Genomic DNA, 14948 nt, shown 5'->3' on the forward strand with positions numbered 1-14948 from the left:
AGTTATGCAGCGAAGCGGGAACCGGATGTCTCTGGAACTGACGATCTTCCTCCTTCCTTCGCTCCACAGGCGCAGCCTCCGTGTGAGCCGCTCTCTCCAGCACTGCGGCGAGGGGGAACCCAGGCCCCTGCGGGCCTGCCCCCCTGTCGCCAACAGCTGGTGTTTCCCAACAGCAGTGGGGACCCTGCTGACGTCCTTCCCCGACCTGGTCCCCGCCCTGCGGGATGTTAGCATCCTTGGGCCAAATGCAGGCAAAGCCTTCCAAACCCATCCCACCCTTAGTCATTGTCACAGTCAAATACTCCTCCTTCCCATTGTCACTGGCACTTATGGGTAGGACTACGTACAATTTAGAAGCCCTAGGAGTGTCCAGAGCTTTTAGGAAAAAGCTCCATACCTATAACGACTCCATACCTATAAAGAGAAATCCTGCACAGCAAATGCGTCTGCTTCTAATTTATTTCTCAAAGTGGGAGAGGAGTTCCTAATCAAAAATATTTTGGTCCCATTTTGGTACAATTTCCCCTTCTGTAAATCAGGGGAAGGGTGGAGGGTGGGTGTATAGGCTCCTTACTGAAAAGGTTGTGAGCAGGCTCAAAAGATTTCCAACTGGCATGGTGCTAGCGCTGGCCTGTGGCAATAGGCACAGCCTGTCCCCAGGCCACCACCTGACTAAAGAGCCCAGTGGTGAAGATCTATCCAAGGCGCAGTCTGCAGGAACTGAGAGAGCAGGACAGAAAACTTAGGCACCTTCAGTGTTTCCTGGGGGGTGACAAAAGGACAAAAGTATCATGCCTATCCCTGTGTGGCCTCAGTGCATCTCTTGGGTGCATGTCTGGTGCCCTGCCAGCAAGAGGGCAGGAAGCCCCAAGGAAGCAGCAGGGTCTGCTGGGGAGGCCCCAGGCTCGGCAGTCAGCGTGGCCCTGTGCCAATCCCAGGGCTGCCTCCTGAGGGCTGTGCCGCCTTGAGGAAAGAATTTGCCTCTCAGAGCCTCAGTCTCCTCATCTGCAAAATGGGAGAGCAGCCCCTATCTCTTAGATGTAATCTCTATGACACACCCAGCACAGGGCTGGCCATTCGTAGGTGCTCACAAAGCAGGGATTACTATTATATAGTATTTTGAGCAGTTTAGAGGATACTGCGTTACAGTCTGCAAGTAAGTGCGTACGTTCTTTCCTCAACCCCCAGCTTTCTTGAGACCTGCCTCTGGCAGGCTAATTTGTCATCTACCCGCCACAGAGCTCGAGTTGCTGCCCAGGCTCTGGTCATGGAGCAGAACCATGTGGCCAGTGGTTTAGGCACGTGAGCCAGCACCGCCGTGGCCTGTGCCACCCTGTGAGGTGCCGGTGGGGCAGTGCCTGTGCCTGACGTGAAATGCTTCTTTGTGCGTCTTGGTCAAGGCAGGCGAGCCGGCCACCGTCCTGGAGCGGAAAGGGTGCTCAGAGGAGGCAACGGCCTTTGGTGGGAACGGGTCGGCTTTTGTTTTCCACAGTGGAGGAAGGCCAAACTGTAATTCCTATTTTTCAAGCTGCATCCTCTGCCAAGTTGGCCTCCCCAGCTCCTGCTGGGATGGAAAACTGCACAGGCTGCTCTCCCCTCCCCCTGTCTTTGTGCTACATGAGACTTGCTTTTGTTCTGCTGACATGGCAGTCCTGGCAGAAAACTGACCCCCAGGAGAGGGGATGTTTCTCTCATGCTTCTTTGCCCTTGGCCTTGACCCGAGGGAAAGCTAAGAGGTGGGCTAAGAAGGGATGCTCTGGGGGTCCTGGGGCCCAGCGGGGCCTCTCCAAGCTACAAGTGGGTGCCTTGAGCGGGGACAAAGGGGCCAAGTGCCTGAGAACAGCATCTTCATTAATTCTTGGGTGGAGAAGGATTACGTAACCACGAAAGCTTTTAAGGGCTTAGGAGAGGGTCGGCTCAAGTTCTTCTCTGTCTTGGGAAGTTTTTCCAGAGCTGGTTTCGCTTTTCATCCAGTAAAGAGTTATAACTCATTGCTTTCCTTTCCTTTCTGGAAGAAAAACCTACATTTAGAGCCCAGGTTAATTTGAATATCCAGATTGGTCATTTAAGGATGACTCCAGTATGTGGAACCAAGAAATTCCAAAGGAATGTCCTGGGACCCTGTTTCTGCCCTTACTGAGAACCTACTGTGCACCAGGGACTGAACCTTGTGAAGCAGGAGTCACTGTCCCATTTAACAGATGGGGAAACTGAGGCTCAGAGGGGGAGGTGTTGTGGCTTGAGGTCAAAGGGCTGGGTCTGTTTGACTCTAGAGCACATGCTCTGGAGCCCTGATATTTGGCTGTTGCAGCTGGCACACTGGGTTTTCTCCAGAAGGAAAAAAATTCTAGCATGCATGTATACTTTCCCAGTGGAGGAAGTACAAATGTTAGTTTTTTTAGGCAAAGGATTCTCCCAGTGGAAGGGGCTTGGCAAACACATGTACCTGTCTCTAAACCTATTCAGTGATGATGATACCTGAAGAACCCACTGATGTCCTGGACTCGGGGATGGGAGATTGGCACTTGTAGGACCCAGGGAGTCTCCCCCACATCTCTGGGCCTGTCCTGGAAAAGGAAAAAGATCTAAAGGGCCCTTTCAGATCTAAATATCTGCTCCTTAGGGTGACTGTCAGTTTGTTAACTATCTGTACATAGAAATAATAATGGTAAGTCCTGATGGCCCTACCTGCCAGCTGTTTACCTCATCCTCATAACAATTCCATCATTTAAGTACCATTATTATCTCTGATTTGCAAATGAGGAGATTTATCCAAGAGTTGGCGAGTGGTCCTGGGATTCGTCTGACACTGGGCATGAGTTTTGGAGACAGCCACACCTGTGTTTGAATCCCAGTTCTGCCACCTGTGCAAGTGCTTATAGTTTCTCTGAGCCTCAATTTCCTCATCTGTGAAATGGGCTTTTCTGAGGACTAAATAAAGTAATGAATGTAAAGCACTTAAGCTAGTGCCTGGCCCACAGTAGACAGCCAATAAATGGTAGCTATTATTACTGGAAGCAGTAACATTGGCTTGGGTAACTCCCTTTTTTGAGCTGAAGCCTTGATACTATTCTTTGGTAAGGAATTTGGGGCGGAGAACACTGAATGCCTTGAGAACAAGCACTGGGCATAACTGCATCAAATCCTCCATGGCCCCTGGGGTGGCGCCCGGTACCCAAAGTGCTGGGTAGTGTGGTAGGGAGGTAGGTAGAATTCTAAAACAGCCCCCAAAGATGTCCTACCCTGAGCCCGTGTACATGACGAGCTATCATATGCCTGACAGTCATCTTAAAAGAGGGAGATTATCCTGGATCAGGCAGGTAAGACTCGCATGAGCCCTTAAACGCAGACCACTTTCTCCGGCTGGTGGCAGAGGGAATTCAGAGGGATGTGAAGCACGTGAAAGACTCACTGCCCAGTCGCTGGCTTGAAGGCAGAGGGGTCTGTGTAATGAGGAATGCGGGCAGCTTCTAGAAGCTGAGCAGGGTCTCTGGCTGACAGCCAGCAGGGAAACAGGGATCTTGGTCCCACAGCTTCAAGGAACTGAGTTCTGCCATCCATCTGAGCAAGACTGGAAGTGAGTTCTTCCCTAGATCCGGGCAAGAGCCCAGCTCAGCTGCCATCTTGACTTTGGCCTTATGACGCCCTAAAGGGCGAACCCAGCTGAGCCTGCCTGGACTTCTGACCCACCGAACTGTGAGATGATAAATGGGTGCTCTAAGCTGTTAAATTGGTGACAACTTGTTATGCAAGGATAGAAACTAACACAGTAGCTACAATAACGGAAAGCACTAACTATAAAACCCTTCTGAGCTCTAGTGGTTCCCATTTTAGAGATAGGAGAAATTGAGGATCTCAGCAGTGAGGGTCTTCCCAAAGCCACTGAGATAGTAAATGGTGTAGCATCTACCTCCAAAGCCCAAATTCTTAGTCAGTAATTTCTACAAATGGCTGATGTTCTGGTCAGTGGGACAATGTCCCTGTTAAAGGCGGACAAGCGTATAAACAGTCGTGAGAGATCTGGGAGCTGTCCTGGCGCCCCCCGAGTCCCAGGTCTGAGAGTGCACATCTCACCTACCTGGCAGAAAGGGAATGATCCGCTGCTTGGGGTCTTTCTGTCCTCCTTCCATAGGAAATTTGTCCAACATCTGCATCTAAATGGGGGGAGAACACCAACACCAAGAAAGCCTTTCATAATGCAATAAATGCATCTTTGACATTTTAAAGGAATTATGTGAAATATGTGATTTGAGATTTAAAAAAAAGTTCACTTTGTTCAGCTTTTCAGAAACCCAAACTAATGGGGAAGGCAATTCCAATGGGATCTAGGAACCCCATGGAAACGATTGCTTCTGTTCACAGCTGCCAGATTTGGGAAGCCCCAGAGTTGGGAGAGACCATTCTTGGTTTTCCCGGGGGTCTCCAGCCAGAGGACCTGAAATCAGAACCCTCTCAAGGCCACCAGAATTTTATGGAAGCAGGTCATCGTGTTTCTGAAGAACCCCCAGGTTGTGTTAAGGAATAAACCACTAAGACCTGAGCAATCTGGTTTATATTCCCCTGAACCATGAAGAATTCCCAAGGTTGGCTCCCCAGACAGTTCCGTGCCTGGCTCCGTGCTACACGCATGGAGTACAGTGAAGAAAAGACTCGTGGTCGAGAGAGGGGACTGAAAAACTGACAATTACAAGGTGGTCTGGGACGCACCATGAGACCATGAGAGGGGGTGGTGGGGGCCGTGTGCAGGTAGAGGAGGAACAGAGCAGAGTCCCCCAGACGAAAGCCTTTCACAGTGCTCTAAGTGTACCTCTGACATGTTAAGGACTCAACGTGAAATATCCGACTTGGCATACAAAGTCACAAGGATCTGCTACTTACGCCCTGTATGGTTTTAGAGAAGTGACATAACCTTTTAGGGCCTCATCTTTAAGTCTGACATTAGGATACCAACTTGCAGCGCTACTTTATGGACCGAAGCTGGGCTGTGGGAGTCATTAATGCTGTCGGCAGATAGTTCTGGCTCTTCCTCTGAGCGTACGGTAGATTTGTGCTCTCTCCGCCCCCTCGAAGTGGGATGCGGCCAATTCACCGTGAGCTGAAGACACATGTGTTTTGCATGACTGGCGGATGGCGATGCTTTACCACTATTTCCCTTTGCCACGGGGACTGGCCACACTCCAGGTACTGGCTTCTCTGCCTGCCAGGGTCCTGGGGTGAGGGTCCAGAGCCCCCAGCGACCTCTGATGGACATGCTGCCCGAGTGAGATACGACAAGACGCACTTGTTGTACGATGAGTTATGTGTCAGAACCGCACATCCTAGCCTGCCCTGACTGGCACCCGGGCCAAGGAGTCAGAGCCGATGGGGAGGCAGTGCTGAGCCTCCCAAAGCAATGGCTGGACCGTGAAAAGCTGAGCACCATTTCACCTCCAGGAGAAAGTCACCCCAGCACTCAAGGTCTGTCCCTCTCATAGAACGAAGGAAGCTCTGCACAGTCTGGGAGAAACACACGCAGCTACTGCGTAGGCATTTGGGGAGGGAGGAGAGGAGAGAGGTAGGAGAGAAGAGAGATATGTATACTGGGAACCTACTAAATGCCAGGCGTGGACTAGATTCCTTAGAAACATTCCTTCATTAAGTCCTCAGAACACTTCTTTAAGGCGGATGTTACCATCCAGGAAACCGAAGGCCAGAGAAGTGAGGAAATCTGCCCGTGGGCTGCAGCCAACAAGGTGGTGGGGTTGGCGATGGAAGCCCGTGTGCCTCTTTGTCACCACGTCACCCCACGCCTGAGAAGCTATGAAGACAATTCAAAAGGACAGGGGAGTTTTTCCAGGCTGGAGCTCCCGGCCTCTTCAGGGCTGTTCTACGCGACGCCCCTGGGTGGGCCAGTTCTGCCCGCCTGGGCATCTGGCATATGCGGACTTGGCCAGGAGTTTCTGAACTTTCAGACCCTTGGGTTCTTGTTTTCCCTCCTCTCTCTCTCTCTCTCTCTTTTTTCTTGGTCTCCAGAAAGAAGTTTATTAATCTTTATCCTTCCACAGAACTTGCTTTTAGTTTCATTGATTTTCTTTACTGCTTTTCAGATCTTGATTGCTTTTTTTTTTCTTTTGAGACAGAGTCTTGCTCTGTCACCTGGGCTAGAGTGCCGTGGCACCAGCCTAGCTCACAGCAACCTCAAACTCCTGGGCTCAAGCGATCCTCCTGCCTCAGCCTTCCGAGTAGCTGGGCCTACAGACATGCACCACCACACCTGGCTAATTTTTTCTATATGTATTTTTAGTTGTCCAGTTAATTTGTTTCTATTTTTTTTTAGTAGAGACAGGGTCTTGCTCTTGCTCAGGCTGGTCTCGAACTCCTGAGCTCAAATGATCTGCCTGCCTCCGCCTTCCGGAGTGCTAGGATTACAGGCGTGAGCCACCGCGCCCAGCCTAATCTTGATTTCTTATCTTAATTATGTCTTTCCTTTTGCTTGCTTTGGGCCTTCACTTTCTAGTTTCTTTTTATTTTTTAAATTTCTAAAATTTAATTTCATTTTTAGCACGAACCCTACTGTAAACTGTGTGTGCAAGCGATCTAGGTTGTGGCTCCTTATGAGAATCTAATGCCTAATGATCTGAGGTGGAGCCGAGGCGGTGATGCTAGTGCTAGGAAGCAGCTGCAAATACAGATTATCATTAGCAGAAAGGTTTGACTGCACAACGAGATGTGCTTGAATCATCCCGAAACCATCCCCCCACCTCACCCTGGTCTGGGGAAAAATTGTCTTCCATGAAACTGGTCCCTGGTGCCAAAAATGTTGGCGACTGCTGGTTTAACAAATCTCTCCCTATCCATCCCCCACCCCTGCTGTCCTCTACCCTGCCCAGCCTCTAGTATCCTCTGTTTTACTTTTATGAGATCAACTTTTTTTTTAGCTTCCCCATATAAGTGAGAAGATGTGGTGTTGAACTTTCTGTTCCTGGTTTATTTCACTTAACATAATGTCCTCCGGTTCCATCCTGTTGCCTCGAATGACAGGATTACGTTCTTTTTTATGGCTGAATAGTATTTCATTGTCTGTGTACATATATCACATTTGCTTTATCCACTTGTCTGTTGTTGGACACCTAGGTTGATTCCAAATCTTGGCTATCGTGTATAGTGCTGCAATAAACACGGGGGTGCAGATGTCTCTTGGATATACTGATTTCCTTTCCTTTGAATAAATGCCCAGTGGTGGAAGTGCTGGATCATATGGTAGTTCTATTTGTAGTTTTTTGGAGAACCTCCACAGTGTTCTCCATAGTGGCTGTACTAGTTTACATTCTTACCAATAGTGTATGAGAGTTCCCCTTTCTCCACATCCTCGCTGGCATTTAAAACCCATAGCTTATTTGTGGTTTCCCATTGCTGCCTCCTACTCTGTGCTGCGTGGTGATGGGGAAATGCTTGGTCCACTGTCATTCGGAGACTGGTGAGCCCACAGTGAGGCCTCACTGGAAAAGGAAGGCTTTCTTTTTTGGAATCTAAGAGCTTGCCAATACTGGCACATAGTAGGCACTCAATAAAAACTGACTAAACCAGATGTTGATGGTGGGGGGAGGCTGTGTGTGTTGGGGGACACCAGGAGGTATATGGGAATGCTCTGTACTTTCCAGTCAATTTTGCTGTGAACCTAAAACTTCTCTAAAAAGTTATGTTTATTAATTTAAAAATATTGGCTGAATTTTTTTCAGCCAATGAATGCACTCAATGAATGCAACTGAGTGAACTTATTGGGAGGCAGCTTTAGGAGATGTTTGCTAAGTAACTCTGATGAATAATTCTCATATTACTAATATTAAATAATAATTGGTAATCACAACCAGTGTTTGTATAGCAGTTGACAGCCAACAAGTCTTCTCCAACACATGATTTCATCTGACCTTCATAGTCACCCTGTGACATAAATGCTTCGATCCCCAGGTCACAGGAGGAGGAAACTGGGGAGCAGAGAGCCCAGTGAACTTGCCTGAGGTCACACAGCTAAGTGGTGGTCCAGCCAGTCCCAGCATCTTTGTCTAAATCACATTCTCTTTCCTAAGATCCCTCTTTCAGGCAGCTTCAGAGTGTCACGTGAACATGAACATCAGCCTGCGATGAGGGAAGTTTAATATTCTGTGCACATGTGAACAGCATGCTTTCTTTTCAAAAGCAGAGTGACTAATCAGTCCCAGCTGTAGAGAGTTTTAGAGATTTATAGGTTTTGCCTAACACTGTCTTCTGTTTCCCTTCTCAATTTTATTTGTTAAGATGATGTTGAAACACCATGAGAGGGAAACTGTTTTTTAAAAAAGAATGCACCAGTGATCCATCCACCCTAACGTGACTATCCCTGTTCTCTCGGGTTCCTTTCGAGTCCCCACCCAGTGCTGTACGTGGTCCTCCGTGGGTCTCCACTGCCTGGTCTTGGGAAGCTGCTCTCTCACCCATTGTCCAGACTTGCTTTCACCCAGACAGACATGGCTCAAAGAACTGAAGTGTCTCCCTTAGTGTTATTTATTAATATTTATTTGAATTTATTAATATGTATTTGAGGCAGCAGATCTGGGTTTAAATGCTGCAAAGTTTAACCACAGATATTATCCCTGGGACCCTGACAGCCCTGGGGTTATACCCTGATGCTTCCTCACACTGCTGTGGGTCCCTGGCCAGACAGCTCGTCCACCGAGCCTGTCTGGCCATCTGCAGAACGAGGGTCGCGGCCTGCTCTGCAGGGGGGCTGTGTAAATGAACGCTGCATGTAAACTCTTTGGGGGACATACCAGATGCTCAGGAAGAAATCCCCCCTTCCTTGCACCCTGCCCCTATTGAATATACTATTTTGAAAGTTACTTGGGGATAACTTTTAGAAGTCTGAGTGGTTTTTTAAAACATTGTGTTAAATATACACAACATAAAATTTACCATTTCAACCACATTGAAGTGTCCAGTTCAGTGGCATTAAGCACAGTCATGCTGCTGTGCAGCCATCACCACCGTCCATCCCCAGAACCTCTTCATCAGGCAAAACTGAAACTCTGTACCCATGAAACACTAACTCCCCGCCTCTCTCCCCTTGGTAACCACCGCCCTCCTTTGTTTCTACGACTTTGACTGCTGTAGCTACCTCCGCAAGTGGAATCATACAGTATCTGTCCTTTAGTGCCTGGTATATTTCACTGAGCATTATGTCAAGGTTCATTCATATTGTACCATGTATCAGAATTTCCTTCCTTTTTTAGGGTGGGTAATATTCCACTGTGAGGCTGTGTTTTAAGGTTGGAAAAAGTCCCTCAGAGTACCCACATACCCCCTGTGGCCTGGAGGTGGATTGTCCACTAGAATAGCAGTCCCTAAACTTTTTGGCACCAGGGACTGCTTTCACGGAAGACAATTTTTCCACGGACGGAGGGGTTTGGGGGGAACGGTGAACTATGGGGATAGGCTGTAAATACGGATGAAGCTTTGCTCACCTCCTGCTGGCGGCCCAGTTCCTAACAGGCCGCAGACCGGTACTAGTCAGCAGCCCAGGGGTTGGGGACCGCAGCACTAGAACTTTTGGCAATGATGGAAATGTTCTATATCTATGCTGTCCAAAATAGTAGCCAATAGCCCTAGGTGACTACTGAGTACTTGAAATGCTGCTCTTGCAACTGAGGAACTGGATTTTAAAATTTTATTTCATTGATTTAAGTTTATATCTAAATAGCCTCCTGTGACCAGTAGCTACTATACCAGATAGTGTAGGGCTAGATCTGGTTTTATTTTGTTTTCTTTATCACCATATCAATGTTAGCTGTCATCTAAGAGACTGCTATTTGCAAGGACGAAGCCTGAATATAAGAAGTTGGGAACAGTGACTCAAGCCTGTAATCCTAGCACTCTGGGAGGCCGAGGCGGGAGGATCACTTGAGGTCAGGAGTTCAAGACCAGCCTGAGCAAGAGCGAGATCCCGTCTCTACTAAAAATAGAAACAAAAAATTAGCCAGGCGTGGTGGCTCGCACCTGTAGTCCCAGCTACTCGGGAGGCTGAGGCAGGAGGATCGCTTGAGCCCAGGAGTTTGAGGTTGCTGTGCACTAGGCTGACACCACGGCACTCACTCTACCCTAGGCAAAAAAGCGAGACTCTGTCTCAAAAAAAAAAAAAAAGAAGCTGGGAGATCAGGGCCCTGTGAGCTCTAATTGCAGAGCTGGTCTTGGGGTGTCACAGGCCACAAGCTGCTACTATGCAGAGAATTGTCACACTTGGCACCTAAAGGCCTTGAGGTAGGTGCTTCAAGGGACTCCAGACCCAGGCTGTCTGCAGCAGCGGGACCAGGGGCATGCCTGGCCACATCCAATCACAGATGTCAGCCTTGGTAATGAGAAAACCCATCGCCCCTCCTCTCCCTGCAGATAACTAAAGAAGTGGCTCTCAGGGCGAGGAGGACTGGAAACCGAGGAGGAAGATGAGTCATTTGGGGGGCAGGAATCGCATCGAGTTGCCACATCACAGGCTTCTAAGGAGAAGGAGAGAATACTCCATCAGCAGTTTTCAAGACATCAGCTGTGGTAGAGGGAACACGAGACATGCTGTCCAAGACAAACACCGTGGAGGCTGGCGGGGAGAGCCACACGTGGTTTGCGTTAGCAGCAGCCATCGAGACTGGACGTGGGAGGGGTGTACTCCCTCAATATCACAAATGCCCCAAGCCCCAGAGGAGCCAGCTCAGGAAGTGGAGAAAGGCTGGGACCATCATGTACAGCTGCAGGCTGGCAAGACGCCACGTGGCCCCTGGGGCAGAGGTTTTAGGGCCCTGGACACAACCACGCACCTGGGCCTACTGTACCATATGTGTGGTTTGTTGTCTTTGGGGATTTTGTCCCCTCAATGAGCTGGTCTAACTGTCAGCATGCCTTGGTGTCCAGGACATGCCACGCAGAGGCAGCTGCCACCTCCTCTCTGTCCACTGCTCTCCATACTTACTGCTCCTCCCAAGTCTAGGTCTGCATTTTCTCAGCCCAACCTCCTTATTGGTCTCATTGTCCTCTCTTCTGCCCACCACCTCCTTGCTGGTACTTGGCAGGCACCTGGTAGATGTCTGTGCAAAGAATGAACGAATGAAAGAACAAATGAATGAGAAAAAGTGGCTAACTGGTTTGGTCAGCTTTGTCTAGGAGAGGAGAAATTACATTCCAGGTGGCAGCGACAGGGCCTCGACTTGAGTTTAGATGCAATTGCCCAAGATAATCATGCCTCTTTCAATTTTAGAAATAAGGAATTGTTAACTATGTGGAAAAGGGCAGCTACTGTATTTTCTCAGCTACACACCATCCGTATGGTAATGGCTTTTCAGGGGAAGGGAAAAAAATTCCATTCGAGTGTGCACAACACATTGGAGGCATGCATACCCCAACTGCAGAAGATAATGTCTGGGGGAAAAATGTGTGTCTGAGGATGGAGCAAAGGCAGTATTTGGATAAATATAGTTAGTGGAGTCTCGGGCCAGCCGCTGGCTAGGATTTCGCTGGGAAGGTTTCCCAGTTGGGCAAAGCCTGCCTACAGAGTGAGAACTCTTTGGTTCTGCCAACCCCTATACCTGCCCCCAGAAAAGATGGAAGAAAACACTCGCTTCCCTTTGGCCTGTGTGTTCATGTGTGGGGGATTCTGAGCAGACAGTCCTAAAACCTGCACTTGGAGCGGTCAGACCCCCAAGAGGGCAGAGGTGGTAGGACCAGGCTCTCAGAAGAGGACAGGGCAGTCCTGTCTCAACCAAAATTGGAGATAAATGATTTTTGTCGCATGACTTGAGACAGTCTCTGGATGGACGAAGGCAAGGTCAAGGTGCAGCCTCTGCTCCATGATTTGATGCATCTAAGAACAGCTGGACCTGCAAACCTTCAGTGCCCAGCGGCAGCCCTGCTGCACGGCATGAGGAGAAGGGGAGGGGCTGGAAAGGCCTCTCTGGATCCCCACAGCACGGACTTCCCAGCTAGGGAGTGTGTCTTCTTACAGATGTGGCTGGCGCTTCTCCCGAGAGCTCCCTGGTGGGCAGAGTGACTCAGCTGGCTCCACACCCGCTGCCACTGTCAGAATTCTGCAAGATGCCCAGCTAAGACTCTGCTCCCTCACAACCCTGCACTTCTGCACATGTGGTGTGCTCTGCGTGGAATGCCCTCCTCCACCGTGTTGGAGGGGCAACTCCTTATTCACTGCCAAGACCCTGCTTAGATGTTGCCTCCGCTGGGAAGCAAGCCCTGCCTGAGCTCCTTGGCTAGGAGCGAAAGAGAGGTCCCTCTCTGAACACCTGGATTCACCTTTATCTGGAGTAACATGCGCTTTTCCCCACTACACTGAGGGCTTGTAGAAAGCACAGATTCATTTAGGTCCCCTGTGCCAGCCCAGGGTCTGGTTCAGCAAATGTTTAACTGTGTCTGTATGAGCCCTAGCTCCAATGACAACCATGGCCCTGGCCTGGGGGACACAATGAACCAGTGGGAAAACTCTGAGGGCAAAGGTCGATGGCACAGTGTAAAGTAGACCCTTTCTTTACCCATCTGAGACCTGTTTGCAAAGAACTCATGCTATGCTCAGAACCGTCCTCTGCAAATAGACTCTGCCTCCATCTTACAGGGAGGAGACAAACAGGCCTTCAAAAGGGGCAGCCATGGGCAGGACTCCACGCGGGCAAATCCACCTTTGACTAGACAGAGTCAAAGGCAACACTGGCCCTGAGGGAGGCAGGTGCAGTGCCAGGAGCACAGATTCAGACCCAGCCACATCTGGGCTGGAACCCCAGCCATGCTGCTTTCTGGGCACATGACTTTGCCTCTCTGAGCTTCAGTTTTCCCATCTGTGAAATGGACACAATACTGACCTCATGCTTATGAGGATTAAATGAGATGGCATACAAGACGGACACCTGGCACATTCTAGTAATCAACTGCTGATATTATTACTGTGTGGCTCAACCAAGTCACATTTTTGCTAAGCACTGCCCTCAGCTCTGTGGGCATTCTGCTTGGACACCAGCTCCCTCTGCTGCAGTCTGATGGACTCTCTGGTGCAGGTCCAGGCTAGGACAGAAGGGGAGGCTCAGAGAGGCTGAGTGACCTGCCCAAGGCCACACAGCTGGTAAGAGAAAGGGAAGCACCCAACACCAGGTGCTCCTATTCCAAGCCCAGGGCTCTATCTCATCGCCTCTACCCTCAAGTGAATAAGACACATGACCAGATGTCAACTAGTAGTGGCAGGTGTGACCATCAGTGTCTGGCTTTTCTAAGATAAGCAAGTCAGGAAAGCAAGTAAGGAGGCGAATCCTCATTAAGGGGACCCTCTCATTGGTGACTATGAGTCTCTTTTCCCCCCAAAGGAGCCTGGGTTATGCTGCGACTACCTGAGTGGCCTCTCTGCAGGCTGTTTCCTCTGCCTGAATGTCCTGCCCCCACCAGAGTGGGCTTCCCCCCCGCCCCCAGTTACTCTACTCCGTTGGCAGGACGCTGATTCTACTTTCAGTTCCTGAGCTGCCCCAGATGGCCCGGTCGTGTGACCAAGTTGAGCAGTGAGACTTTTGCTTCAACTGCTGGGGCTGTTTTCCCCCAGAGTCACTGTGCTGATCTGCTGGATACAGCCTGGAGCTGTGGCTACCTCCATACTGGACCCACATGGCCGGGGCACAAAGGCAGGCAAGAACTGGAAAAAGACCAAGTTCTCATTGACACTGTGGCCCCTACATCCAGCCACACCTGAAGCCCAAATACTCTTAGACTTCTCTGTTACGTTCAGCTAATCAGTGTTCTCTTTGAATAATCCATCTTGATTGGGTTTCTGTCATCTGCACCCGAAACAGTTCTGATGCAAACAAGATCTCATGGCCAGCAAGTGGCAGAATTTGGATCAAAGCCCAGCCCTGTCTGATTCCAAAGCCCAGAATCTTAACCCCTAGAATCTTAACCACTCTATTAACTGGCCTCATCTCCTCCTCTAATCTTTATGCCAATCCCTAGCAGCAACCCACGCCCATCGATAATCCTAACAGCTGACATTCACTCAGTGCTCGACAGCCCAGAAACTTCTCTTGCACACACTCCCTTTTTAAAAAAAGCTGAGATATACTTCACACACCACAAAAGTCACCCTTTAAAAGTATACAATTCAGTGGTTTTTAGTATACTCATAAGGTTATGCAACCATCATCACTATTTCCAGAACATTTTCATCACCCCCAAAAGATACCCAGTACCCTTCAGCAGTCTTTCCCCATATCCCCCTTCCCCTAGCCTCTGGCAACCACTCATCTGCTTTCTGTCTCTATAAATTTGCCTCTTCTGGACACAGATCATCAATTTTAACTCACAAGAACCTTGTGAAGTAGCCGCAGGGAATAGGAGCCACAAGAGACAGCAGAGCAGCTAAGAGCGTGGACCCTGGGGTCACCTGCCCAGCTTCAAATCCGAGAAATCTTGAGTTCTGATACTCACTACCTGTGTGACCTTGGGCAACCAACTTAACCTCTCTGAGCTTGGGCTTCTTCATCTGTGTAATTTGATGAGCCAGCCTCTAGGATTAAAGGAGTCATTGCACCTAGATGATTAGCAGGATGTGGGCCCACATTCAGTGCTCCAGAAATGCCAGCTGCTTCTATTGTCATCACCCCATGGCACCGATGAGGACACTCAGGCACAGAGGGGTTAAGGAAGGGGTATGCCCGAGGCCACACAGCGGGAGGATGGCTGGGCCCCAGGTCTCCTGACCGAGTCCTCTGCTTTTCCTATTACGCCACACTGGCCTCGCTTCTCTTCCATGAAATTCAGCCCTCCCCATGCTCTTCGAGCCAAGTTACTTCTGAAAAAAACCAAGGCTGCTCGCCAGACAGGAGGGAGGGAGGGTGGAATCATGAAATCATCTAACTTCGGGGTGTTGCGGTCTCGCACGGGCTGGCCCCTCAGTGTCCTCAGGAACAGCT

At 49.6% G+C, this 14948-nt stretch overlaps 1 protein-coding gene across 1 annotated transcript in view; it reads right to left on the reverse strand.

Moving 5' to 3' along the window:
• The window catches only part of SH3PXD2B (SH3 and PX domains 2B), a 94358-nt gene that overhangs the window by 45505 nt on the left and 33905 nt on the right, over positions 1-14948 (reverse strand). Inside the window, exon 3 of the mRNA XM_069483850.1 lies at positions 4079-4154. Within this exon, the coding sequence (XP_069339951.1) occupies positions 4079-4154 (76 nt within the window). The remainder of the gene's footprint in view (positions 1-4078; positions 4155-14948) is intronic.

The sequence above is a fragment of the Eulemur rufifrons genome, chromosome 10 (genome assembly GCF_041146395.1).
Source record: "Eulemur rufifrons isolate Redbay chromosome 10, OSU_ERuf_1, whole genome shotgun sequence".
Lineage (NCBI taxonomy): Eukaryota > Metazoa > Chordata > Mammalia > Primates > Lemuridae > Eulemur > Eulemur rufifrons.